At 56.7% G+C, this 21380-nt stretch overlaps 1 protein-coding gene across 5 annotated transcripts in view; it reads left to right on the top strand.

Annotated features, from left to right (window-relative positions):
- acacb (acetyl-CoA carboxylase beta) overlaps window positions 1-21380 on the top strand; it is a 121259-nt gene that overhangs the window by 23978 nt on the left and 75901 nt on the right. For all 5 annotated transcript variants that reach the window (XR_013548904.1, XR_013548903.1, XR_013548905.1 and 2 more), the window contains exons 10-13: window positions 853-1023; window positions 12505-12666; window positions 18158-18321; window positions 19411-19561. Coding sequence is in view for 2 of the 5 variants with exons in the window: in XM_078421736.1 (XP_078277862.1) it covers window positions 853-1023; window positions 12505-12666; window positions 18158-18321; window positions 19411-19561 (648 nt within the window). In the remaining 3 variants the exon portion in view is untranslated. The remainder of the gene's footprint in view (window positions 1-852; window positions 1024-12504; window positions 12667-18157; window positions 18322-19410; window positions 19562-21380) is intronic.

The raw sequence follows: 21380 nt of genomic DNA, 5'->3' as shown, positions 1-21380 counted from the left end.
AAGGAATAGATGACGTTTCGGGTCGAGATGACTACTATAGATCATAAGATCATAAGTGTAAGAAAATAACTGCAGATGCTGGTACAAATCAAAGGTATTTATTCACAAAATGCTGGAGTAACTCAGCAGGTCAGGCAGCATCTCAGGAGGGAAGGAATGGGTGATGCCATTCAATCATGGCTGATCTATCTCTCCCTCCTCACCCCATTCTCCTGCCTTCTCCCCATAACCTCTGACATCCATACTAATCAAGAATCTACCTATCACAAAATGCTAGAGTAACTCAGCGGGTCAGGCAGCATCTCAGGAGAGAAGGAATGGGTGACGTTTCGGGTCGAGACCCTTAAGAACATGTTATTCCTTAAGGGTCTCGACCCGAAACGTCATCCATTCCTTCTCTCCTGAGATGCTGCCTGACCCGCTGAGTTACTCCAGCATTTTGTGTCTACTTTGATTTGTACCAGCATCTGCAGTTTTTTTCCTGACGCTATTTACAAGTTTTACCTGAGCTAATTAGCCTACAAACCCGCACATCTGTATGGGAGGAAACTGGAGTTCTTCGAGGTCACAGGGAGAACGTGCAAACTCCCTACAGACAGCACCCACAGTCACGATCCAGCCCGGGTCTCCGAAGACCTCAGCCAGCAACTCTGCTGCTGCGCCAAGTCTGTGCGGGAACATTCCGGAATGGAATTATTCTCCACCTCATCCTGTTAGCCAGTGCAACTATTGGTAACTGCTCCACCCTCACTGTTATTTTGGCCGCTGCTGCGCCACAGTGCCGCCACGACGATGGATTACAAAGGTCGCCGTCACTGAGGCTGGTGTTGTTCTCATCTCGTTGTCTTCCAGTACGCAGTGAGAATCGCCAAAATGGTTGCCTACGTCAGCGCGGGAACGGTGGAATACCTCTACATGTCAGACGGCAGCTTCTACTTCCTGGAACTCAATCCCCGCTTGCAAGTGGAGCACCCCTGCACTGAGATGATCGCAGATGTCAACTTGCCTGCTGCCCAGTTACAGGTAAAATGTAGTCAGGAGGATCTGCAGGTTCTGGTTTAAACCGAAGGGTAGGCACAGAAAGCTGGAGTGACTCAGTGGGCCAGGCAGCATCTCTGGAGAGAAGGGATGGGTGACGTTTCGGGTCGAGCGTTCCTTCACCCATTCCTTCTCTCCAGAGATGCTGCCTGTCCCGCTCATTTACTCCAGCTTTATGTGTCTACAGGTTAAAATGTAGAGCAAGTTAACATGCAGCTGTTGAGGCTACGTTGTTGGTTACAAGCAGTGCTAATGACGTTATAGAACCCAAATTGTTCAATTCTCTTAAAATCAATTTTATTACTTTAGACTTCAGTGATACAGTGTGGTAAGAGGTCGTTCGGCCCACCGAGTCCTCACCGACCAGCCAACACCCCGTACACTAGCACTATCCCACACACTATGGACACAACTACTAATTATACTTCTACTGGCCAAATTAAATGATACTACGACCAACATTTTTCATGTATTTTATGTTTTTATGATTGTTGGCAGATCAATTTCCCTCCTGAAATAAATATAGTTCTATTGTATCGTATCGTATTACTAATTTTTGATTCGTACGGGTGTCAGGGGTTATGGGGAGAAGGCAGGAGAATGGGTTTGAGAGGTAATGATGGATCAGCCATGATTGAATGGCGGAGTAGACTTGATGGGCCGAATGGCCTAATTCAGCTCCTATCACTTATGAACTTATGACAATTTCCAATTTACCTACAAACCTGTACATGGTTTGGAATGTGGGAGTTAACCTGGAGCACCCGGAGAAAACCCACGTGGTCACGGGGAGAATTCTGTGCAGACAGCACCCGTGGTCAGGATCGAACCCGGGTCTCTGGCACTATAAGGCAGCAACCCTACTGCTGTGCCACCCATATGTTCACGTAATTTATGTGCACATGGAAAGTAGATCAGTGCTCAGCAATACAATGCTTTCGTTGTGCATAATTCATTTTGTGCTCAGTGCTAGGGAGGTCAGGTGCAGTGCAAACAAATAGAAAAACTAACCACATGCTGTTCTGCCTTCAGCAACTGTGAGGAACAGTCTTCTGCACCAGTATGATGCACTGATGTACACCCTCCTATTTTCTTGCATCACATTCACTGCACTGGAAGCTGAGGATCATCTCTGCAGATTGAGCAAAGATCACTTGCATTCTCCATCCCACATCTACCCTTATCTCTCTTTCTTTGACCTCTTACACATGGGGCGGCGCGGTGGCGCGGTGGTAGAGTCACCGCCTTACAATGCCAGACGCCCGGGTTCGATCCTGACTGTGGGTGCTGTCTGTATGGAGTTTGTACGTTCTCCCCCTGACCGCATGCAACTTCCCCGGATGCTCTGATTTCAACTCCCATTCCAAAGGCAGTTCATTGGCTTTGGCAAAGATGGTCATTTATCCTCAGTGCGCACCATTGTGCTAGTGTACGGGAAACGCTGGGCCGAATGGCCTGTTTCCGCACTGTATCTCTAAACTAAACTAAGCTAAACTTGGGGAAAAGACAACTATCTACCCTGCCAATGGCTGCGATCATTTTATATGCTTCTATCAGGTCCCCCCATCCTCCCCTCAAACCCTCCCACTCCCTCCCCCTTCCCCCTACTCCCTTCCCCCCACTCTCTCACCCCTCCCCCACTCTCCCCCCTCCCCGCTCTCTCACCCCTCCCCCGCTCTCCCCCGCTCTCTCACCCCTCCCCCACCTTCCCGCTCTCTCACCCCTCCCCCACTCTCTCACCCCTCCCACTCTCTCACCCCTCCCACTCTCTCACCCCACCCACTCTCTCACCCCTCCGCCACCTTCCCGCTCTCTCACCCCTCCCCACTCTCTCACCCTCCCCCACTCTCTCACCCCACCCACTCTCTCACCCCTCCCCCACCTTCCCGCTCTCTCACCCCTCCCCCACTCTCTCACTCCTCCCACTCTCACCCCACCCACTCTCTCACCCCTCCCCCACCTTCCCGCTCTCTCACCCCTCCCCCACTCTCTCACCCCACCCCCGCTCTCTCACCCCTCCCCCGCTCTCTCACCCCTCCCCCACCCTCTCACCCCACCCCGCTCTCTCACCACTCCCCCACTCTCTCACCCCTCCCACTCACTCACCCCACCCACTCTCTCACCCCTCCCCCACCTTCCCGCTCTCTCACCCCTCCCCCACTCTCTCACCCCTCCCACTCTCTCACCCCTCCCCCACTCTCTCACCCCACCCCCGCTCTCTCACCCCTCCCCCGCTCTCTCACCCCTCCCACTCTCTCACCCCACCCCCGCTCTCTCACCCCTCCCCCACCCTCTCACCCCTCCCCCGCTCTCTCACCCCTCCCCCGCTCTCACCCCTCCCCCGCTCTCTCACCCCTCCCCACTCTCTCACCCCTCCCCCACTCTCTCACCCCTCCCCCACTCTCTCACCCTCCCCCGCTCTCTCACCCCTCCCCCGCTCTCCCCGGCTCTCTCACCCCTCCCCCACTCTCTCACCCCTCCCACTCTCTCACCCCTCCCCCACTCTCTCACCCCACCCCCGCTCTCTCACCCCTCCCACTCTCTCACCCCTCCCCCACTCTCTCACCCCACCCCCGCACTCTAACCCCTCCCCCACTCTCTCACCCCACCCCCGCTCTCTCACCCCTCCCCCGCTCTCACCCCTCCCCCGCTCTCTCACCCCTCCCCCACCCTCTCACCCCTCCCCCACTCTCTCACCCCTCCCCCACTCTCTCACCCCTCCCACTCTCTCACCCCTCCCACTCTCTCACCCCTCCCACTCTTACCCCTCCCACTCTCTCACCCCTCCCCCACCCTCTCATCCCTCCCCCACTCTCTCACCCTCCCCCGCTCTCTCACCCTCCCCCGCTCTCCCCGGCTCTCTCACCCCTCCCCCACTCTCTCACCCCTCCCCCACTCTCTCACCCCTCCCCACTCTCTCACCCTCCCCCACTCTCTCACCCTCCCCCACTATCTCACCCCTTCCCCACTCTCCCCCGCTCTCTCACCCCTCCCCCGCTCTCTCACCCCTCCCCCGCTCTCTCACCCCTCCCACTCTACCCTGCCAATGGCTGCGATCATTTTATATGCTTCTATCAGGTCCCCCCATCCTCCCCTCAAACCCTCCCACTCCCTCCCCCTTCCCCCTACTCCCTTCCCCCCACTCTCTCACCCCTCCCCCACTCTCCCCCCTCCCCGCTCTCTCACCCCTCCCCCGCTCTCCCCCGCTCTCTCACCCCTCCCCCACCTTCCCGCTCTCTCACCCCTCCCCCACTCTCTCACCCCTCCCACTCTCTCACCCCACCCACTCTCTCACCCCTCCGCCACCTTCCCGCTCTCTCACCCCTCCCCACTCTCTCACCCTCCCCCACTCTCTCACCCCACCCACTCTCTCACCCCTCCCCCACCTTCCCGCTCTCTCACCCCTCCCCCACTCTCTCACTCCTCCCACTCTCACCCCACCCACTCTCTCACCCCTCCCCCACCTTCCCGCTCTCTCACCCCTCCCCCACTCTCTCACCCCACCCCCGCTCTCTCACCCCTCCCCCGCTCTCTCACCCCTCCCCCACCCTCTCACCCCACCCCGCTCTCTCACCACTCCCCCACTCTCTCACCCCTCCCACTCACTCACCCCACCCACTCTCTCACCCCTCCCCCACCTTCCCGCTCTCTCACCCCTCCCCCACTCTCTCACCCCTCCCACTCTCTCACCCCTCCCCCACTCTCTCACCCCACCCCCGCTCTCTCACCCCTCCCCCGCTCTCTCACCCCTCCCACTCTCTCACCCCACCCCCGCTCTCTCACCCCTCCCCCACCCTCTCACCCCTCCCCCGCTCTCTCACCCCTCCCCCGCTCTCACCCCTCCCCCGCTCTCTCACCCCTCCCCACTCTCTCACCCCTCCCCCACTCTCTCACCCCTCCCCCACTCTCTCACCCTCCCCCGCTCTCTCACCCCTCCCCCGCTCTCCCCGGCTCTCTCACCCCTCCCCCACTCTCTCACCCCTCCCACTCTCTCACCCCTCCCCCACTCTCTCACCCCACCCCCGCTCTCTCACCCCTCCCACTCTCTCACCCCTCCCCCACTCTCTCACCCCACCCCCGCACTCTAACCCCTCCCCCACTCTCTCACCCCACCCCCGCTCTCTCACCCCTCCCCCGCTCTCACCCCTCCCCCGCTCTCTCACCCCTCCCCCACCCTCTCACCCCTCCCCCACTCTCTCACCCCTCCCCCACTCTCTCACCCCTCCCACTCTCTCACCCCTCCCACTCTCTCACCCCTCCCACTCTTACCCCTCCCACTCTCTCACCCCTCCCCCACCCTCTCATCCCTCCCCCACTCTCTCACCCTCCCCCGCTCTCTCACCCTCCCCCGCTCTCCCCGGCTCTCTCACCCCTCCCCCACTCTCTCACCCCTCCCCCACTCTCTCACCCCTCCCCACTCTCTCACCCTCCCCCACTCTCTCACCCTCCCCCACTATCTCACCCCTTCCCCACTCTCCCCCGCTCTCTCACCCCTCCCCCGCTCTCTCACCCCTCCCCCGCTCTCTCACCCCTCCCACTCTACCCTGCCAATGGCTGCGATCATTTTATATGCTTCTATCAGGTCCCCCCATCCTCCCCTCAAACCCTCCCACTCCCTCCCCCTTCCCCCTACTCCCTTCCCCCCACTCTCTCACCCCTCCCCCACTCTCCCCCCTCCCCGCTCTCTCACCCCTCCCCCGCTCTCCCCCGCTCTCTCACCCCTCCCCCACCTTCCCGCTCTCTCACCCCTCCCCCACTCTCTCACCCCTCCCACTCTCTCACCCCACCCACTCTCTCACCCCTCCGCCACCTTCCCGCTCTCTCACCCCTCCCCACTCTCTCACCCTCCCCCACTCTCTCACCCCACCCACTCTCTCACCCCTCCCCCACCTTCCCGCTCTCTCACCCCTCCCCCACTCTCTCACTCCTCCCACTCTCACCCCACCCACTCTCTCACCCCTCCCCCACCTTCCCGCTCTCTCACCCCTCCCCCACTCTCTCACCCCACCCCCGCTCTCTCACCCCTCCCCCGCTCTCTCACCCCTCCCCCACCCTCTCACCCCACCCCCGCTCTCTCACCACTCCCCCACTCTCTCACCCCTCCCACTCACTCACCCCACCCACTCTCTCACCCCTCCCCCACCTTCCCGCTCTCTCACCCCTCCCCCACTCTCTCACCCCTCCCACTCTCTCACCCCTCCCCCACTCTCTCACCCCACCCCCGCTCTCTCACCCCTCCCCCGCTCTCTCACCCCTCCCACTCTCTCACCCCACCCCCGCTCTCTCACCCCTCCCCCACCCTCTCACCCCTCCCCCGCTCTCTCACCCCTCCCCCGCTCTCACCCCTCCCCCGCTCTCTCACCCCTCCCCACTCTCTCACCCCTCCCCCACTCTCTCACCCCACTCTCTCACCCTCCCCCGCTCTCTCACCCCTCCCCCGCTCTCCCCGGCTCTCTCACCCCTCCCCCACTCTCTCACCCCTCCCACTCTCTCACCCCTCCCCCACTCTCTCACCCCACCCCCGCTCTCTCACCCCTCCCACTCTCTCACCCCTCCCCCACTCTCTCACCCCACCCCCGCACTCTAACCCCTCCCCCACTCTCTCACCCCACCCCGCTCTCTCACCCCTCCCCCGCTCTCACCCCTCCCCCGCTCTCTCACCCCTCCCCCACCCTCTCACCCCTCCCCCACTCTCTCACCCCTCCCCCACTCTCTCACCCCTCCCACTCTCTCACCCCTCCCACTCTCTCACCCCTCCCACTCTTACCCCTCCCACTCTCTCACCCCTCCCCCACCCTCTCATCCCTCCCCCACTCTCTCACCCTCCCCCGCTCTCTCACCCTCCCCCGCTCTCCCCGGCTCTCTCACCCCTCCCCCACTCTCTCACCCCTCCCCCACTCTCTCACCCCTCCCCACTCTCTCACCCTCCCCCACTCTCTCACCCTCCCCCACTATCTCACCGCTTCCCCACTCTCCCCCGCTCTCTCACCCCTCCCCCGCTCTCTCACCCCTCCCCCGCTCTCTCACCCCTCCCACTCTACCCTGCCAATGGCTGCGATCATTTTATATGCTTCTATCAGGTCCCCCCATCCTCCCCTCAAACCCTCCCACTCCCTCCCCCTTCCCCCTACTCCCTTCCCCCCACTCTCTCACCCCTCCCCCACTCTCCCCCCTCCCCGCTCTCTCACCCCTCCCCCGCTCTCCCCCGCTCTCTCACCCCTCCCCCACCTTCCCGCTCTCTCACCCCTCCCCCACTCTCTCACCCCTCCCACTCTCTCACCCCACCCACTCTCTCACCCCTCCGCCACCTTCCCGCTCTCTCACCCCTCCCCACTCTCTCACCCTCCCCCACTCTCTCACCCCACCCACTCTCTCACCCCTCCCCCACCTTCCCGCTCTCTCACCCCTCCCCCACTCTCTCACTCCTCCCACTCTCACCCCACCCACTCTCTCACCCCTCCCCCACCTTCCCGCTCTCTCACCCCTCCCCCACTCTCTCACCCCACCCCCGCTCTCTCACCCCTCCCCCGCTCTCTCACCCCTCCCCCACCCTCTCACCCCACCCCCGCTCTCGCACCACTCCCCCACTCTCTCACCCCTCCCACTCACTCACCCCACCCACTCTCTCACCCCTCCCCCACCTTCCCGCTCTCTCACCCCTCCCCCACTCTCTCACCCCTCCCACTCTCTCACCCCTCCCCCACTCTCTCACCCCACCCCCGCTCTCTCACCCCTCCCCCGCTCTCTCACCCCTCCCACTCTCTCACCCCACCCCCGCTCTCTCACCCCTCCCCCACCCTCTCACCCCTCCCCCGCTCTCTCACCCCTCCCCCGCTCTCACCCCTCCCCCGCTCTCTCACCCCTCCCCACTCTCTCACCCCTCCCCCACTCTCTCACCCCTCCCCCACTCTCTCACCCTCCCCCGCTCTCTCACCCCTCCCCCGCTCTCCCCGGCTCTCTCACCCCTCCCCCACTCTCTCACCCCTCCCACTCTCTCACCCCTCCCCCACTCTCTCACCCCACCCCCGCTCTCTCACCCCTCCCACTCTCTCACCCCTCCCCCACTCTCTCACCCCACCCCCGCACTCTAACCCCTCCCCCACTCTCTCACCCCACCCCCGCTCTCTCACCCCTCCCCCGCTCTCACCCCTCCCCCGCTCTCTCACCCCTCCCCCACCCTCTCACCCCTCCCCCACTCTCTCACCCCTCCCCCACTCTCTCACCCCTCCCACTCTCTCACCCCTCCCACTCTCTCACCCCTCCCACTCTTACCCCTCCCACTCTCTCACCCCTCCCCCACCCTCTCATCCCTCCCCCACTCTCTCACCCTCCCCCGCTCTCTCACCCTCCCCCGCTCTCCCCGGCTCTCTCACCCCTCCCCCACTCTCTCACCCCTCCCCCACTCTCTCACCCCTCCCCACTCTCTCACCCTCCCCCACTCTCTCACCCTCCCCCACTATCTCACCCCTTCCCCACTCTCCCCCGCTCTCTCACCCCTCCCCCGCTCTCTCACCCCTCCCCCGCTCTCTCACCCCTCCCACTCTACCCTGCCAATGGCTGCGATCATTTTATATGCTTCTATCAGGTCCCCCCATCCTCCCCTCAAACCCTCCCACTCCCTCCCCCTTCCCCCTACTCCCTTCCCCCCACTCTCTCACCCCTCCCCCACTCTCCCCCCTCCCCGCTCTCTCACCCCTCCCCCGCTCTCCCCCGCTCTCTCACCCCTCCCCCACCTTCCCGCTCTCTCACCCCTCCCCCACTCTCTCACCCCTCCCACTCTCTCACCCCACCCACTCTCTCACCCCTCCGCCACCTTCCCGCTCTCTCACCCCTCCCCACTCTCTCACCCTCCCCCACTCTCTCACCCCACCCACTCTCTCACCCCTCCCCCACCTTCCCGCTCTCTCACCCCTCCCCCACTCTCTCACTCCTCCCACTCTCACCCCACCCACTCTCTCACCCCTCCCCCACCTTCCCGCTCTCTCACCCCTCCCCCACTCTCTCACCCCACCCCCGCTCTCTCACCCCTCCCCCGCTCTCTCACCCCTCCCCCACCCTCTCACCCCACCCCCGCTCTCTCACCACTCCCCCACTCTCTCACCCCTCCCACTCACTCACCCCACCCACTCTCTCACCCCTCCCCCACCTTCCCGCTCTCTCACCCCTCCCCCACTCTCTCACCCCTCCCACTCTCTCACCCCTCCCCCACTCTCTCACCCCACCCCCGCTCTCTCACCCCTCCCCCGCTCTCTCACCCCTCCCACTCTCTCACCCCACCCCCGCTCTCTCACCCCTCCCCCACCCTCTCACCCCTCCCCCGCTCTCTCACCCCTCCCCCGCTCTCACCCCTCCCCCGCTCTCTCACCCCTCCCCACTCTCTCACCCCTCCCCCACTCTCTCACCCCTCCCCCACTCTCTCACCCTCCCCCGCTCTCTCACCCCTCCCCCGCTCTCCCCGGCTCTCTCACCCCTCCCCCACTCTCTCACCCCTCCCACTCTCTCACCCCTCCCCCACTCTCTCACCCCACCCCCGCTCTCTCACCCCTCCCACTCTCTCACCCCTCCCCCACTCTCTCACCCCACCCCCGCACTCTAACCCCTCCCCCACTCTCTCACCCCACCCCCGCTCTCTCACCCCTCCCCCGCTCTCACCCCTCCCCCGCTCTCTCACCCCTCCCCCACCCTCTCACCCCTCCCCCACTCTCTCACCCCTCCCCCACTCTCTCACCCCTCCCACTCTCTCACCCCTCCCACTCTCTCACCCCTCCCACTCTTACCCCTCCCACTCTCTCACCCCTCCCCCACCCTCTCATCCCTCCCCCACTCTCTCACCCTCCCCCGCTCTCTCACCCTCCCCCGCTCTCCCCGGCTCTCTCACCCCTCCCCCACTCTCTCACCCCTCCCCCACTCTCTCACCCCTCCCCACTCTCTCACCCTCCCCCACTCTCTCACCCTCCCCCACTATCTCACCGCTTCCCCACTCTCCCCCGCTCTCTCACCCCTCCCCCGCTCTCTCACCCCTCCCCCGCTCTCTCACCCCTCCCACTCTACCCTGCCAATGGCTGCGATCATTTTATATGCTTCTATCAGGTCCCCCCATCCTCCCCTCAAACCCTCCCACTCCCTCCCCCTTCCCCCTACTCCCTTCCCCCCACTCTCTCACCCCTCCCCCACTCTCCCCCCTCCCCGCTCTCTCACCCCTCCCCCGCTCTCCCCCGCTCTCTCACCCCTCCCCCACCTTCCCGCTCTCTCACCCCTCCCCCACTCTCTCACCCCTCCCACTCTCTCACCCCACCCACTCTCTCACCCCTCCGCCACCTTCCCGCTCTCTCACCCCTCCCCACTCTCTCACCCTCCCCCACTCTCTCACCCCACCCACTCTCTCACCCCTCCCCCACCTTCCCGCTCTCTCACCCCTCCCCCACTCTCTCACTCCTCCCACTCTCACCCCACCCACTCTCTCACCCCTCCCCCACCTTCCCGCTCTCTCACCCCTCCCCCACTCTCTCACCCCACCCCCGCTCTCTCACCCCTCCCCCGCTCTCTCACCCCTCCCCCACCCTCTCACCCCACCCCCGCTCTCTCACCACTCCCCCACTCTCTCACCCCTCCCACTCACTCACCCCACCCACTCTCTCACCCCTCCCCCACCTTCCCGCTCTCTCACCCCTCCCCCACTCTCTCACCCCTCCCACTCTCTCACCCCTCCCCCACTCTCTCACCCCACCCCCGCTCTCTCACCCCTCCCCCGCTCTCTCACCCCTCCCACTCTCTCACCCCACCCCCGCTCTCTCACCCCTCCCCCACCCTCTCACCCCTCCCCCGCTCTCTCACCCCTCCCCCGCTCTCACCCCTCCCCCGCTCTCTCACCCCTCCCCACTCTCTCACCCCTCCCCCACTCTCTCACCCCTCCCCCACTCTCTCACCCTCCCCCGCTCTCTCACCCCTCCCCCGCTCTCCCCGGCTCTCTCACCCCTCCCCCACTCTCTCACCCCTCCCACTCTCTCACCCCTCCCCCACTCTCTCACCCCACCCCCCCGCTCTCTCACCCCTCCCACTCTCTCACCCCTCCCCCACTCTCTCACCCCACCCCCGCACTCTAACCCCTCCCCCACTCTCTCACCCCACCCCCGCTCTCTCACCCCTCCCCCGCTCTCACCCCTCCCCCGCTCTCTCACCCCTCCCCCACCCTCTCACCCCTCCCCCACTCTCTCACCCCTCCCCCACTCTCTCACCCCTCCCACTCTCTCACCCCTCCCACTCTCTCACCCCTCCCACTCTTACCCCTCCCACTCTCTCACCCCTCCCCCACCCTCTCATCCCTCCCCCACTCTCTCACCCTCCCCCGCTCTCTCACCCTCCCCCGCTCTCCCCGGCTCTCTCACCCCTCCCCCACTCTCTCACCCCTCCCCCACTCTCTCACCCCTCCCCACTCTCTCACCCTCCCCCACTCTCTCACCCTCCCCCACTATCTCACCCCTTCCCCACTCTCCCCCGCTCTCTCACCCCTCCCCCGCTCTCTCACCCCTCCCCCGCTCTCTCACCCCTCCCCCGCTCTCTCACCCTCCCCCACTCTCTCACCCCTCTCCCACTCTCTCACCCTCCCCCACTCTCTCACCCCTCTCCCACTCTCTCACCCCTCCCCCACTCTCTCACCCCTCCCCCACTCTCTCACCCTCCCCCACTATCTCACCCCTCCCCCACTCTCCCCCGCTCTCTCACCCCTCCCCCGCTCTCTCACCACTCCTTCACTCTCTCAAAGAAACATAGGTGCAGGAGTAGGCCATTCAGCCCTTCGAGCCAGCACCGCCAATCAATATGATCATGGCTGATCACCAACATCAGTACCCCGCTCCTGCTTTTTCCCCATTTCCCAGTATTCTGTTAGCCCTAAGAGCTAAATCTAGCTCTCTCTTAGAAACATCCAGTGAATTGGCCTCCACTGCCTTCTGTGGCAGAGACTTCCACAACGTTTTTCTATATCTCAGTCCTAAATGGCCTCCCCCTTATTCTTAAACTATGACCCGTGGTTCTGGACTCCCCCAACATCGGGAACATTTTCCCCGCATCTAGCCAGTCCAACCCCTTAAAAATTTAATACGTTTCTATAAGATCCCCGCCCCACTCTCTCACCCCCTCAGCACCCCCCAATCCTTCACTCCATCCAACCTCTCACCCCCCTCCCACTCCCTCGACCCCCGCTGGTGGAAACATCCTCTCCACATCCACTCCATCCAAGCCTTTCACTATTCTGTACGTTTCTATGAGTTCCCCCCGTCATTCTTCTAAACTCCAGCGAGTCCAGGCCCAGTGCCGTCAAATGCTCATCATGTATTAACCTCCTCATTCCTGGGATTGTTTTTGTACAGCTGTATTTAGATTTGAAAAGCTAACACAGAAATAATTTTGAAATGCCGGTGATGTGGTGTGACGTGGAGTTGCTAAATCCTTTGTGTCGCTGTTGAGGTGGCGATGGGAATTCCCTTGCACCGGATGAAGGACATCCGAGTTCTGTATGGAGAATCTCCTTGGGCTGACTCGCCAATTAACTTCGAGGAACCCGTGAACATTCCCAGGCCCAGGGGACACGTCATTGCTGCCAGGATCACAAGTGAAAACCCTGATGAGGTGCAAGATTTTAATTCATTTGTAATTTTTATTTTTAATGTGTCTTACTCTCTTCACAGCCCACATGAGGTGAGGAGACGAGGAGGAATTTCTTTAGTTAGGTCACAGGGAACCATGTGAAGAGGATGTTCCCGCTCGTGGGGGAGTCTAGGACCAGTGAACACAGCCTCAAAATAAAACAATGTTTCTTTAGGATGGAGATGAGGAGGAATTTCTTCAGTCAAAGGGTAGTAAATCTGTCGAATTCATCACCACAGACATAGAAACTCAGAAAATAGGTTCAGGAGCTGGCCATTCGGCCCATCAAGCCAGCACCACCATTCAATATGATCATGGCTGATCATCCAAAATCAGTACCCCGTTCCTGCTTTATCCCCATACCCCTTGATTCCGTTAGCCCCAAGAGCTAATTCTAACTCTCTCTTGAAAACATCCAGTGAATTGTCTTCCACTGCCTTCTATGGCAGAGAAGTCCACAGATTCACAACTCCCTGGGTGAAAAAAAATTCCTCATCACAGTCCTAAATGGCCAACCCCTTATACTTAAACTGTGACCCCTGGTTCTGAACTCCCCCGACATCGGGAACATGTTTCTTGCATCCAGCCTGTCCAATCCCTTAAGGATTTTATATGTTTGTATATGATCCCCTCTCATCCTTCTAAATTCCAGTGAATCCCAGACGTGGTGGAGGCCAAGTCAATGGGTATGTTTAATGCGGGGATTAACAGATTCTTGATTAGTACAGGCATTAAGGGTTATGGGGAGGAGGCAGGAAAATGGGATTGAGAGGGAAAGATAGATCAGCCATGGCGGAGTAGATTCGATAGGCCGAATGGCCTAAGTCTGCTCCTATGACTTATGAACTTATGAACATGTGTTCCATCTCCTGTTATAAACATTCTAATACTTCATTCTATAAATTTTTAAAAAAGGGAAAAAAAAGAGAGAATTTAGAAGGATGAGAGGAGATCTTATCAAAACGTATAAGATTATTAAGGGGTTGGACATGTTAGAGGCAGGAAACATGTTCCCAATGTTGGGGGAGTCCAGAACCAGGGGCCACAGTTTAAGAATAAGGGGTAGGCCATTTAGAACTGAGGTGAGGAAAAACTTTTTCAGTCAGAGAGTTGTGAATCTGTGGAATTCTCTGCGTGGGTTTTCTCCGAGATCTTCGGTTTCCTCCCACACTCCAAAGACGTGCAGGTTTGTAGGTTAATTGGCTGGGCAAATGTTTGAAAAAAAAATTGTCCCTAGTGTGTGTAGGATAGTGTTAGTGTGCGGCGATCGCTGGGCGGCGCGGACCCGGTGGGCCCAAGGGCCTGTTTCCGCGCTGTATCTCTAAATCTAAATCTAAAACTAAGGGCGACCACAAATGGAACGTGTTAACATAAAAATGGTTTGTGTAAAATTGAATACTATGTAACTTTGTCGGCGTCCTTTATGTAGCGATGCTTTGCATACCTTGGGTGTGCAAACCAAAGAGTATCCCTGTGACTTGTCATATGTGACAATAAAGTCTATCTCTCTCTCTCTTCTCTTTCTCTCTCTCTGTCTCTCCCTCTCTCTCCCCTCTCTGTCTATCTCTCTCTCTCTCTCTCTCTCTCTCTCTCTCTCTCTCTCTCTCCTCTCTCTCTCTCTCTCTCTCTCTCTCTCTCTCTCTCTCTCTCTCATCTCTTTCCTTTCTTCCTTCCTTTCTTCATTCATTCATTCATGAGGTTGGATCATTTCTCTGGAGCATCAGAGGTTGAGGGAATATCTGTGGGATTCTCTGCCTCAGAAGGCAGTGGAGGCCAATTCTCTGAATGCATTCAAGAGAGAGCTAGATAGAGCTCTTAAGGATAGCGGAGTCAGGGGGTATGGGGAGAAGCAGGAACGGGGGTACTGATTGAGAATGATCAGCCATGATCACATTGAATGGCGGTGCTGGCTAGAAGGGCCGAATGGCCTCCTCCTGCACCTATTGTCTATTGTCTATAATTAAGAAGACAATATGTAAATAGACGAAGAGGCTTTTCTTAGTTCTTCAAGACAGAATTTATAAAAGGAAGGTTTTTTGCAGTAGCATGTCCTTTTGGTCCTTGTGCTTTAGTGGTGTGTCTATAGTTGTTCCAGTACTTCTTTTGATCCTAGATTTTCCTTCAAATGTAGCTTCTGAAATTGTTCATTCCAGGGGACATAGGACATGGAGCAGAGACCAGTAGAGCACAGGAACAGGCACTTTGGCTCACAATGTCCATGCCGAACATGATGCCATGCAAACTTTCCACTGGACTGGGTCACTCTACCTCAGTGCACTTACATAGAAACGTAGAAAATAGGTGCAGGAGGAGGCCATTTGGCCCTTCGAGCCAGCACCGCCATTCATTGTGATCATGGCTGATCATCCTACAATCAGTTGCCTGCCTGCCTCCCCATATCCCTTGATTCCACTAGCCACTAGCCCCTAGAGCTCTATCTAACTCTCTGACACTAACTAAACGAAACTATAGGCTGGCACGGTGGCGCAGAGGTAGAGTTGCTGCCTTACAGCGCTTGCAGCGCCAGAGACCCGGGTTGGATCCTGACTACGGGTGCTGTCTGTACGGAGTTTGTTCGTTCTCCCCGTAACCGCGTGGGTTTTCTCTGAGATCTACGGTTTCCTCCTCCACCGCTCCAAAGACGTACAGGTTTGTAGGTATTTGGTTTGGTTAATTGGCTGGTGTAAATTGTCCCCGGGGTGGGTGTGTAGGTTAGCGTTGATGTGCGGGGCGGACTCATTGGGTCGAAGGGCCTGTTTCCGTTCTGTATCTCTGAACTAAACTAAACTAAAATAAGAAGATAGACACAAAGAGCTGGAGTAACTTCAAGATTCAAGATTCAAGATTCAAGATAGCTTTATTTGTCATCCAATATTGGACGAAATTCAGTCACCCACAGTCCAACAATAAAAGCATTAAATAGGCATTAAAATTACACAACCCCAAAAACACACAAAAAAAGAAACATCCATCAAAGAAACATCCATCACAGTGAATCTCCTCCTCCAGTCCTCTCTCTCCTCACTGTGATGGAAGGCCACAATGTTTTTCCCTTCTCCTGCTGTCCTCTCCCGCGATCAGGCTGTTGTGGTTGCAGGCCGCGCCGGACGGTCCGCAGCGGGCCAAGCCTAAGGCGAGTCCCAGCCGCTCCCGCAGCCTCCGAAGACGGCCGGCTCCGCTGATGATAAGTCCGATCCGGGGCGGGCGAACACGCTGCTGCTGTTGCTGCACGTCGGGGCAGTCGTGGCTCCCGACATTGAAGCCCCCGCCCAGCAGAGAAACATCCCGCGGCCTATCTTAGGCCGCGCCGGACGGTGAAATGTCCGCGACCCAAGCCCCGCGACCCCGGGGCGGGCGAACACGCTGCCGCTGCTGGAGCTCCCGATGACGGCATCCACGCGGCCCGAGCCTAAGGCGAGTCGCAGCCGCTCCCGTAGCCTCCGAGGACGGCCGGCTCCGCTGATGGTAAGTCCGGTCCGCGGGCTCAGCGAACCAGAGCCCTGGGGGCCGACAGCTCCAGGAGTTGGGCTGATGGTAGGCCGCAGCAGGAACGGAGACAACACCCAGAAAACAAAGGTCGGGTCTCCGTTCGGAAGAGACACCTATTTACAATCCCACAGTTCCCCCCCTCCCCCCCACATACACACATAGTACACAAACACAAAAACACCACATCACAACTACAATTAAGACAAAAAAACAACAAAAACACAAAGACAAATGGACCGCAGGTGAGCCGCAGCTGCTATGGCAGCGCCGCCACTTTAGCGGGTCAGACAGCATCTCTGGAGAAAACGAATAGATGACGTTTCGGGTCGAGACCCTTCATTAGACTGAGAGGCAGGAGAAATAATCCCCACTGCCTGCACATGATTTATACCCCTCCATTCTCTGCACATCCATGTGCCGAACCAAACGGTCTTAAATACTGCTATTGTATCTGCGTCCACCGCCATCCCTGGCAAGCGCGTTCCAAGCACCAGTTTAGAGGTACAGCATGGAAACAGGCCCTTCAGCCCATCCAGTCCAGATCATCTTCTGTTCGCACTAGTTCTATATCATCCCAATTTCTCGTCCACTCGGGGGCAATTTTACCGAGGGCCAGTTAACCTACAAACCTGCCCGCCTTTGGGATGCAGGAGGAAACCAGAGCACCCAGAGGAAACTCACGCGGTCGCAGTGAGAGGGTGCAAACTCCACACAGCGCTCGAGGCCGGGATCAAAGCTGGGACTCGGGCGCTGTGAGGTAGCAGCTCTACCAGTTGCAATAGACAATAGACAATAGACAATAGGTGCAGGAGTAGGCCATTCAGCCCTTCGAGCCAGCACCGCCATTCAATGCGATCATGGCTGATCACTATCAATCAGTACCCCGTTCCTGCCTTCTCCCCATACCCCCTCACTCCGCTATCCTTAAGAGCTCTATCCAGCTCTCTCTTGAAAGCATCCAACGAACTGGCCTCCACTGCCTTCTGAGGCAGAGAATTCCACACCTTCACCACCCTCTGACTGAAAAAGTTCTTCCTCATCTCCGTTCTAAATGGCCTACCCCTTATTCTCAAACTGTGGCCCCTTGTTCTGGACTCCCCCAACATTGGGAACATGTTATCTGCCTCTAATGTGTCCAATCCCCTAATTATCTTATATGTTTCAATAAGATCCCCCCTCATCCTTCTAAATTCCAGTGTATACAAGCCCAATCGCTCCAGCCTTTCAACATACGACAGTCCCGCCATTCCGGGAATTAATCTAGTGAACCTACGCTGCACGCCCTCCATAGCAAGAATATGCCCGTGATGCAGCCTGTGACGTCAACGGGTGTCACATTTTTGTGGCAATATTGTGGATTTGTGTGGTGTATCTGGAATTCTTCACCACAGAAGGCTGTGGAGGCCAAGTCAATGGATGGTTTTTAAAGCAGGGATGGGCAGATTCTTGTAGGAAAATAACTGCAGACGCTGGTACAAATCAAAGGTATTTATTCACAAAATGCAGGAGTAACTCAGCGGGTCAGGCAGCATCTCAGGAGAGAAGGAATGGGAGACCCTTAAGGGTCTCGACCCGAAACGTCACCCATTCCTTCTCTCCTGAGATGCTGCCTGACCCGCTGAGTTACTCCAGCATTTTGTGATAGGTAGATTCTTGATTAGTATGGATGTCAGGGGTTATGGGGAGAAGGCAGGAGAATGGGGGTGAGGAGGGAGAGATAGATCAGCCATGGTTGAATGGCGGAGAAGACTTGATGGGCCGAATGGGCCTAATTCTGCTCCTATCACTTATGGCCTTGTGATTTACATCTGCCTCTTGAATGAATAATCTGGGATTAGTGTGCCGTTGAGTACTCTCATTAAAAATGGGTCATTAGGTAGAATGTCTTGATGATATTTTCACACTCCGCTTGACAGTGATAAATGGTCGTCTCCCAAAATAAACGCACCTTACAACTTTGTTTTTCTTCCTCTCCTTCATCCAGGGATTTAAGCCTAGCTCCGGTACCGTCCAGGAATTGAACTTCCGAAGCAACAGAAACATTTGGGGATACTTCAGCGTGGCAGCAGCCGGGGGGCTGCACGAGTTTGCCGACTCCCAGTTCGGCCACTGCTTCTCCTGGGGTGAAAACCGCGAGGAAGCCACCTCGTTAGTACCACTCGTCTTAAGCGGCTTCTGCTATCCACTTACGCGGAGAGCGTACTCAAGAAGTGTCTCCACCCTTAAAACGTCAGCCATTCCTTCTCTCCAGAGTTGCTGCCTGTCCCGCTGAGTTGCTCCAGGGTTTTGTGTTTCTCTTTTGTGTTTAAACCAGCGTCTGCAGTTCCTTCCGACGCTGCTTTCCGTTCAAGCTGTGTATGGATTGCTGTTGAACATGTGTAGGAAAGGAACTGCAGGCGCTGGTTTGTGTACAGAAAATAGACACAAAATGCTGGAGTAACTCAAAGGGTCAGGCAGCATCTCTGGAGAGAAGGAATGGGTGGCGTTTCGGATCGGAACCCTTCCTCAGAGGATGGGTCTGAGGAATGATGGATCGCTGGCCGGCATGGACCCGGTGGGCCGAAGGGCCTGTTTCCGCATTGTACCTCTAAACTAGACGGAAACAAAAGATAGGAAGGAACTGCAGATGGTGGTTTAAACCGAAGATAGACACAAAAAGCTGGAGTAACTCCACGGGTCAGACAGGTTTTCACCTAGCCCACAGCTAACAATGGCCTATTTCCTTTATCATCATTACTCTTTTTGCATTTATTTCATTCGTTTGCTGCATATCTCTATATCACTGTCTATATCTCTCTCGTTTCCCTCTCCCCTGACTCTCAGTCTGAAGGAGGGTCTCGACCCGAAGCGTCACCCATTCCTTTTCTCGATAGATGCAGCCTGACCCGCTGAGTTACTCCAGCATTTTGTGTCTTATCTCCTTTATGTAAAAAGATTATTGCAGTTGTTTTGGCCATTCAGAAGACTCCAAAGGAAATTGTGCGATTTGATGTGGTATCATGATCATAATCTTAATCATAATCATAATCATAATCATAATCATAATCATACTTTATTAGCCAAGTATGTTTTGCAACACACGAGGAATTTCATTTGCCGTACAGTCATCATACCAATAAAAAGCAACAGAACACACAAAGTCCATTTTAACATGAACATCCACCACAGTGACTTCTCCACATTCCTCACTGTGATGGAAGGCGAAAAAAAACTCTTGACTCTTGATCTCCATTTTAGGAATATGGTTTTAGCTCTTAAAGAGCTCTCGATCCGAGGGGACTTCAGAACCACGGTGGAGTATCTGATCAAGCTTCTGGAAACGGAGAGCTTTCAATGTAACACCATTGATACCAGCTGGCTGGATCACCTCATAGCTGACAAGGTTCAGGTAATTAGGCTAACGTTATTTGTGGATGTGAGCGAGACAGTAACATCCGAGAAAGTTGAATAAGATCTCATCTCCGTCAGCTTCAGTGTCCAGCACTTTGGACGTTAGGTGTAGGAAGGAACTGCAGATGCTGGTTTACCCCGAAGATAGACACCAAAAAAAAATGCCGGAGTCACTCAGCGGAACGGGCAGCATCTCGGGAGAGATTCCTTAATGGGTGACCTTTGCTGGTCGAGACCCTTCTTCAGGCTGAGAATCGGGGGAGACCAGAGATATGGAAGGGTAAGGTGTGAACCTGAGAGATGAAAGCACACGATGATCAAGGAAATATAGAATGGTTCATTGTTGGCTGAGGGGAAGGTGACAACGAGGCATCCAATCAGTAAAAATAAATCAGGAGGACAGTGAAACTAATCGGAGAACTAGGGAGGGGGAGGGACAGAGAGGAAAAGCAAGGGTTACTTGAAATTAGAGAAGCCAATATTCATACCACTGCTACTCATATTTCGCTTGGGCAGCTTACAACCCAACGGCATGAATATTGATTTCTCTCATTTCAAGTAACCTTTACTTTGGACATGAGCTTCAGTTCATATTAATTCAGATTCAGATTAGTTATTGTCATGTCATAAGTGATAGAAGTAAAATTAGGCCATTCGGCCTATCGCGTCTACTCCGCCATTCAATCATGGCTGATCCATCTCTCCCTCCTAACCCCATTCTCTTGCCTCTGACCCCCGTATTAATAAAAAATCTATCTCTGCCATAAAAATATCCACTGACTTGGCCTCCACAGCCTTCTGTGGCACAGAATTCCACAGATTCACCACCCTCTGACTAAAGAAATTTCTCCTCATCTGCTTCCAAAAAGAACGTCCTTTAATAATGAGGCTGTGACCTCTAGTCCTAGACTTTCCCACTAGTGGAAACATCCTCTCCACATCCACTCTATCCAAGCCTTTCACTATTCTGTAAGTTTCAATGAGGTGTCCCCCCCCCACCTCATTCTTCTAAACTCCAGCGATTACAGGCCCAGTGCTGACAAACAATAGACAATAGACAATAGGTGCAGGAGGAGGCCATTCAGCCCTTCGAGCCTGTACGCACCGCCATTCAATGTGATCATGGCTGATCATTCTCAATCAGTACCCCATTCTTGCCTTCTCCCCATACCCCCTGACTCCGCTATCCTTAAGTTAAACGCTCATCATAAGTTAACCCACTCATTCCTGGGATCATTCTTGTAAACCTCCTCTGGACCCTCTCCAGAGCCAGCACATCCTTCCTCAGATACGGTGCCCAAAACCATTTCCACCGGGGTGCAATGAAATTCCTTGTTCACTTGAAGCTCACACGACAAACAACATATACATCAATGATAACTATAATAATATGAGTGAAAAGCAGCGGAAGTCTCCAAAAACCGAATGCAGATTCACACAGGTAGAAAGGAATGAGGTTTCACTGGACACGAGCTTCCAATAGAAACATGTTGATTGATTTAGTGCCATCTCATACAAGTAGCATTTGAGGGAAATGGGAGCACTGTAATGGAAGGTTGCTCTGAGGTTTTGGATAAGGTCATTTTTGGTCAGAAAGGAGATGGTTCACTCTCAATATGACACGCTTGATCTGCCAGCGTGTGCGAGAAGTTTGTTTGGTTGCCTCGAGTACGAAAATCAGCACTTTTGTTTAGTTTATTGTCCCGTGTACCGAGGTACGGTGAAAAGCTTTTAGAGTCAAGGAGTCATAGATCGATACTGTGTGGAAACAGGCCCTTCGACTCAACTCACCCACACCGGCCAACAATGTCCCAGCT

The sequence above is a fragment of the Rhinoraja longicauda genome, chromosome 25 (genome assembly GCF_053455715.1).
Source record: "Rhinoraja longicauda isolate Sanriku21f chromosome 25, sRhiLon1.1, whole genome shotgun sequence".
NCBI lineage: Eukaryota > Metazoa > Chordata > Chondrichthyes > Rajiformes > Arhynchobatidae > Rhinoraja > Rhinoraja longicauda.
Note: the sequence above shows the minus strand (reverse complement) of the source record. Positions and strands in the feature narration are given on the sequence as shown.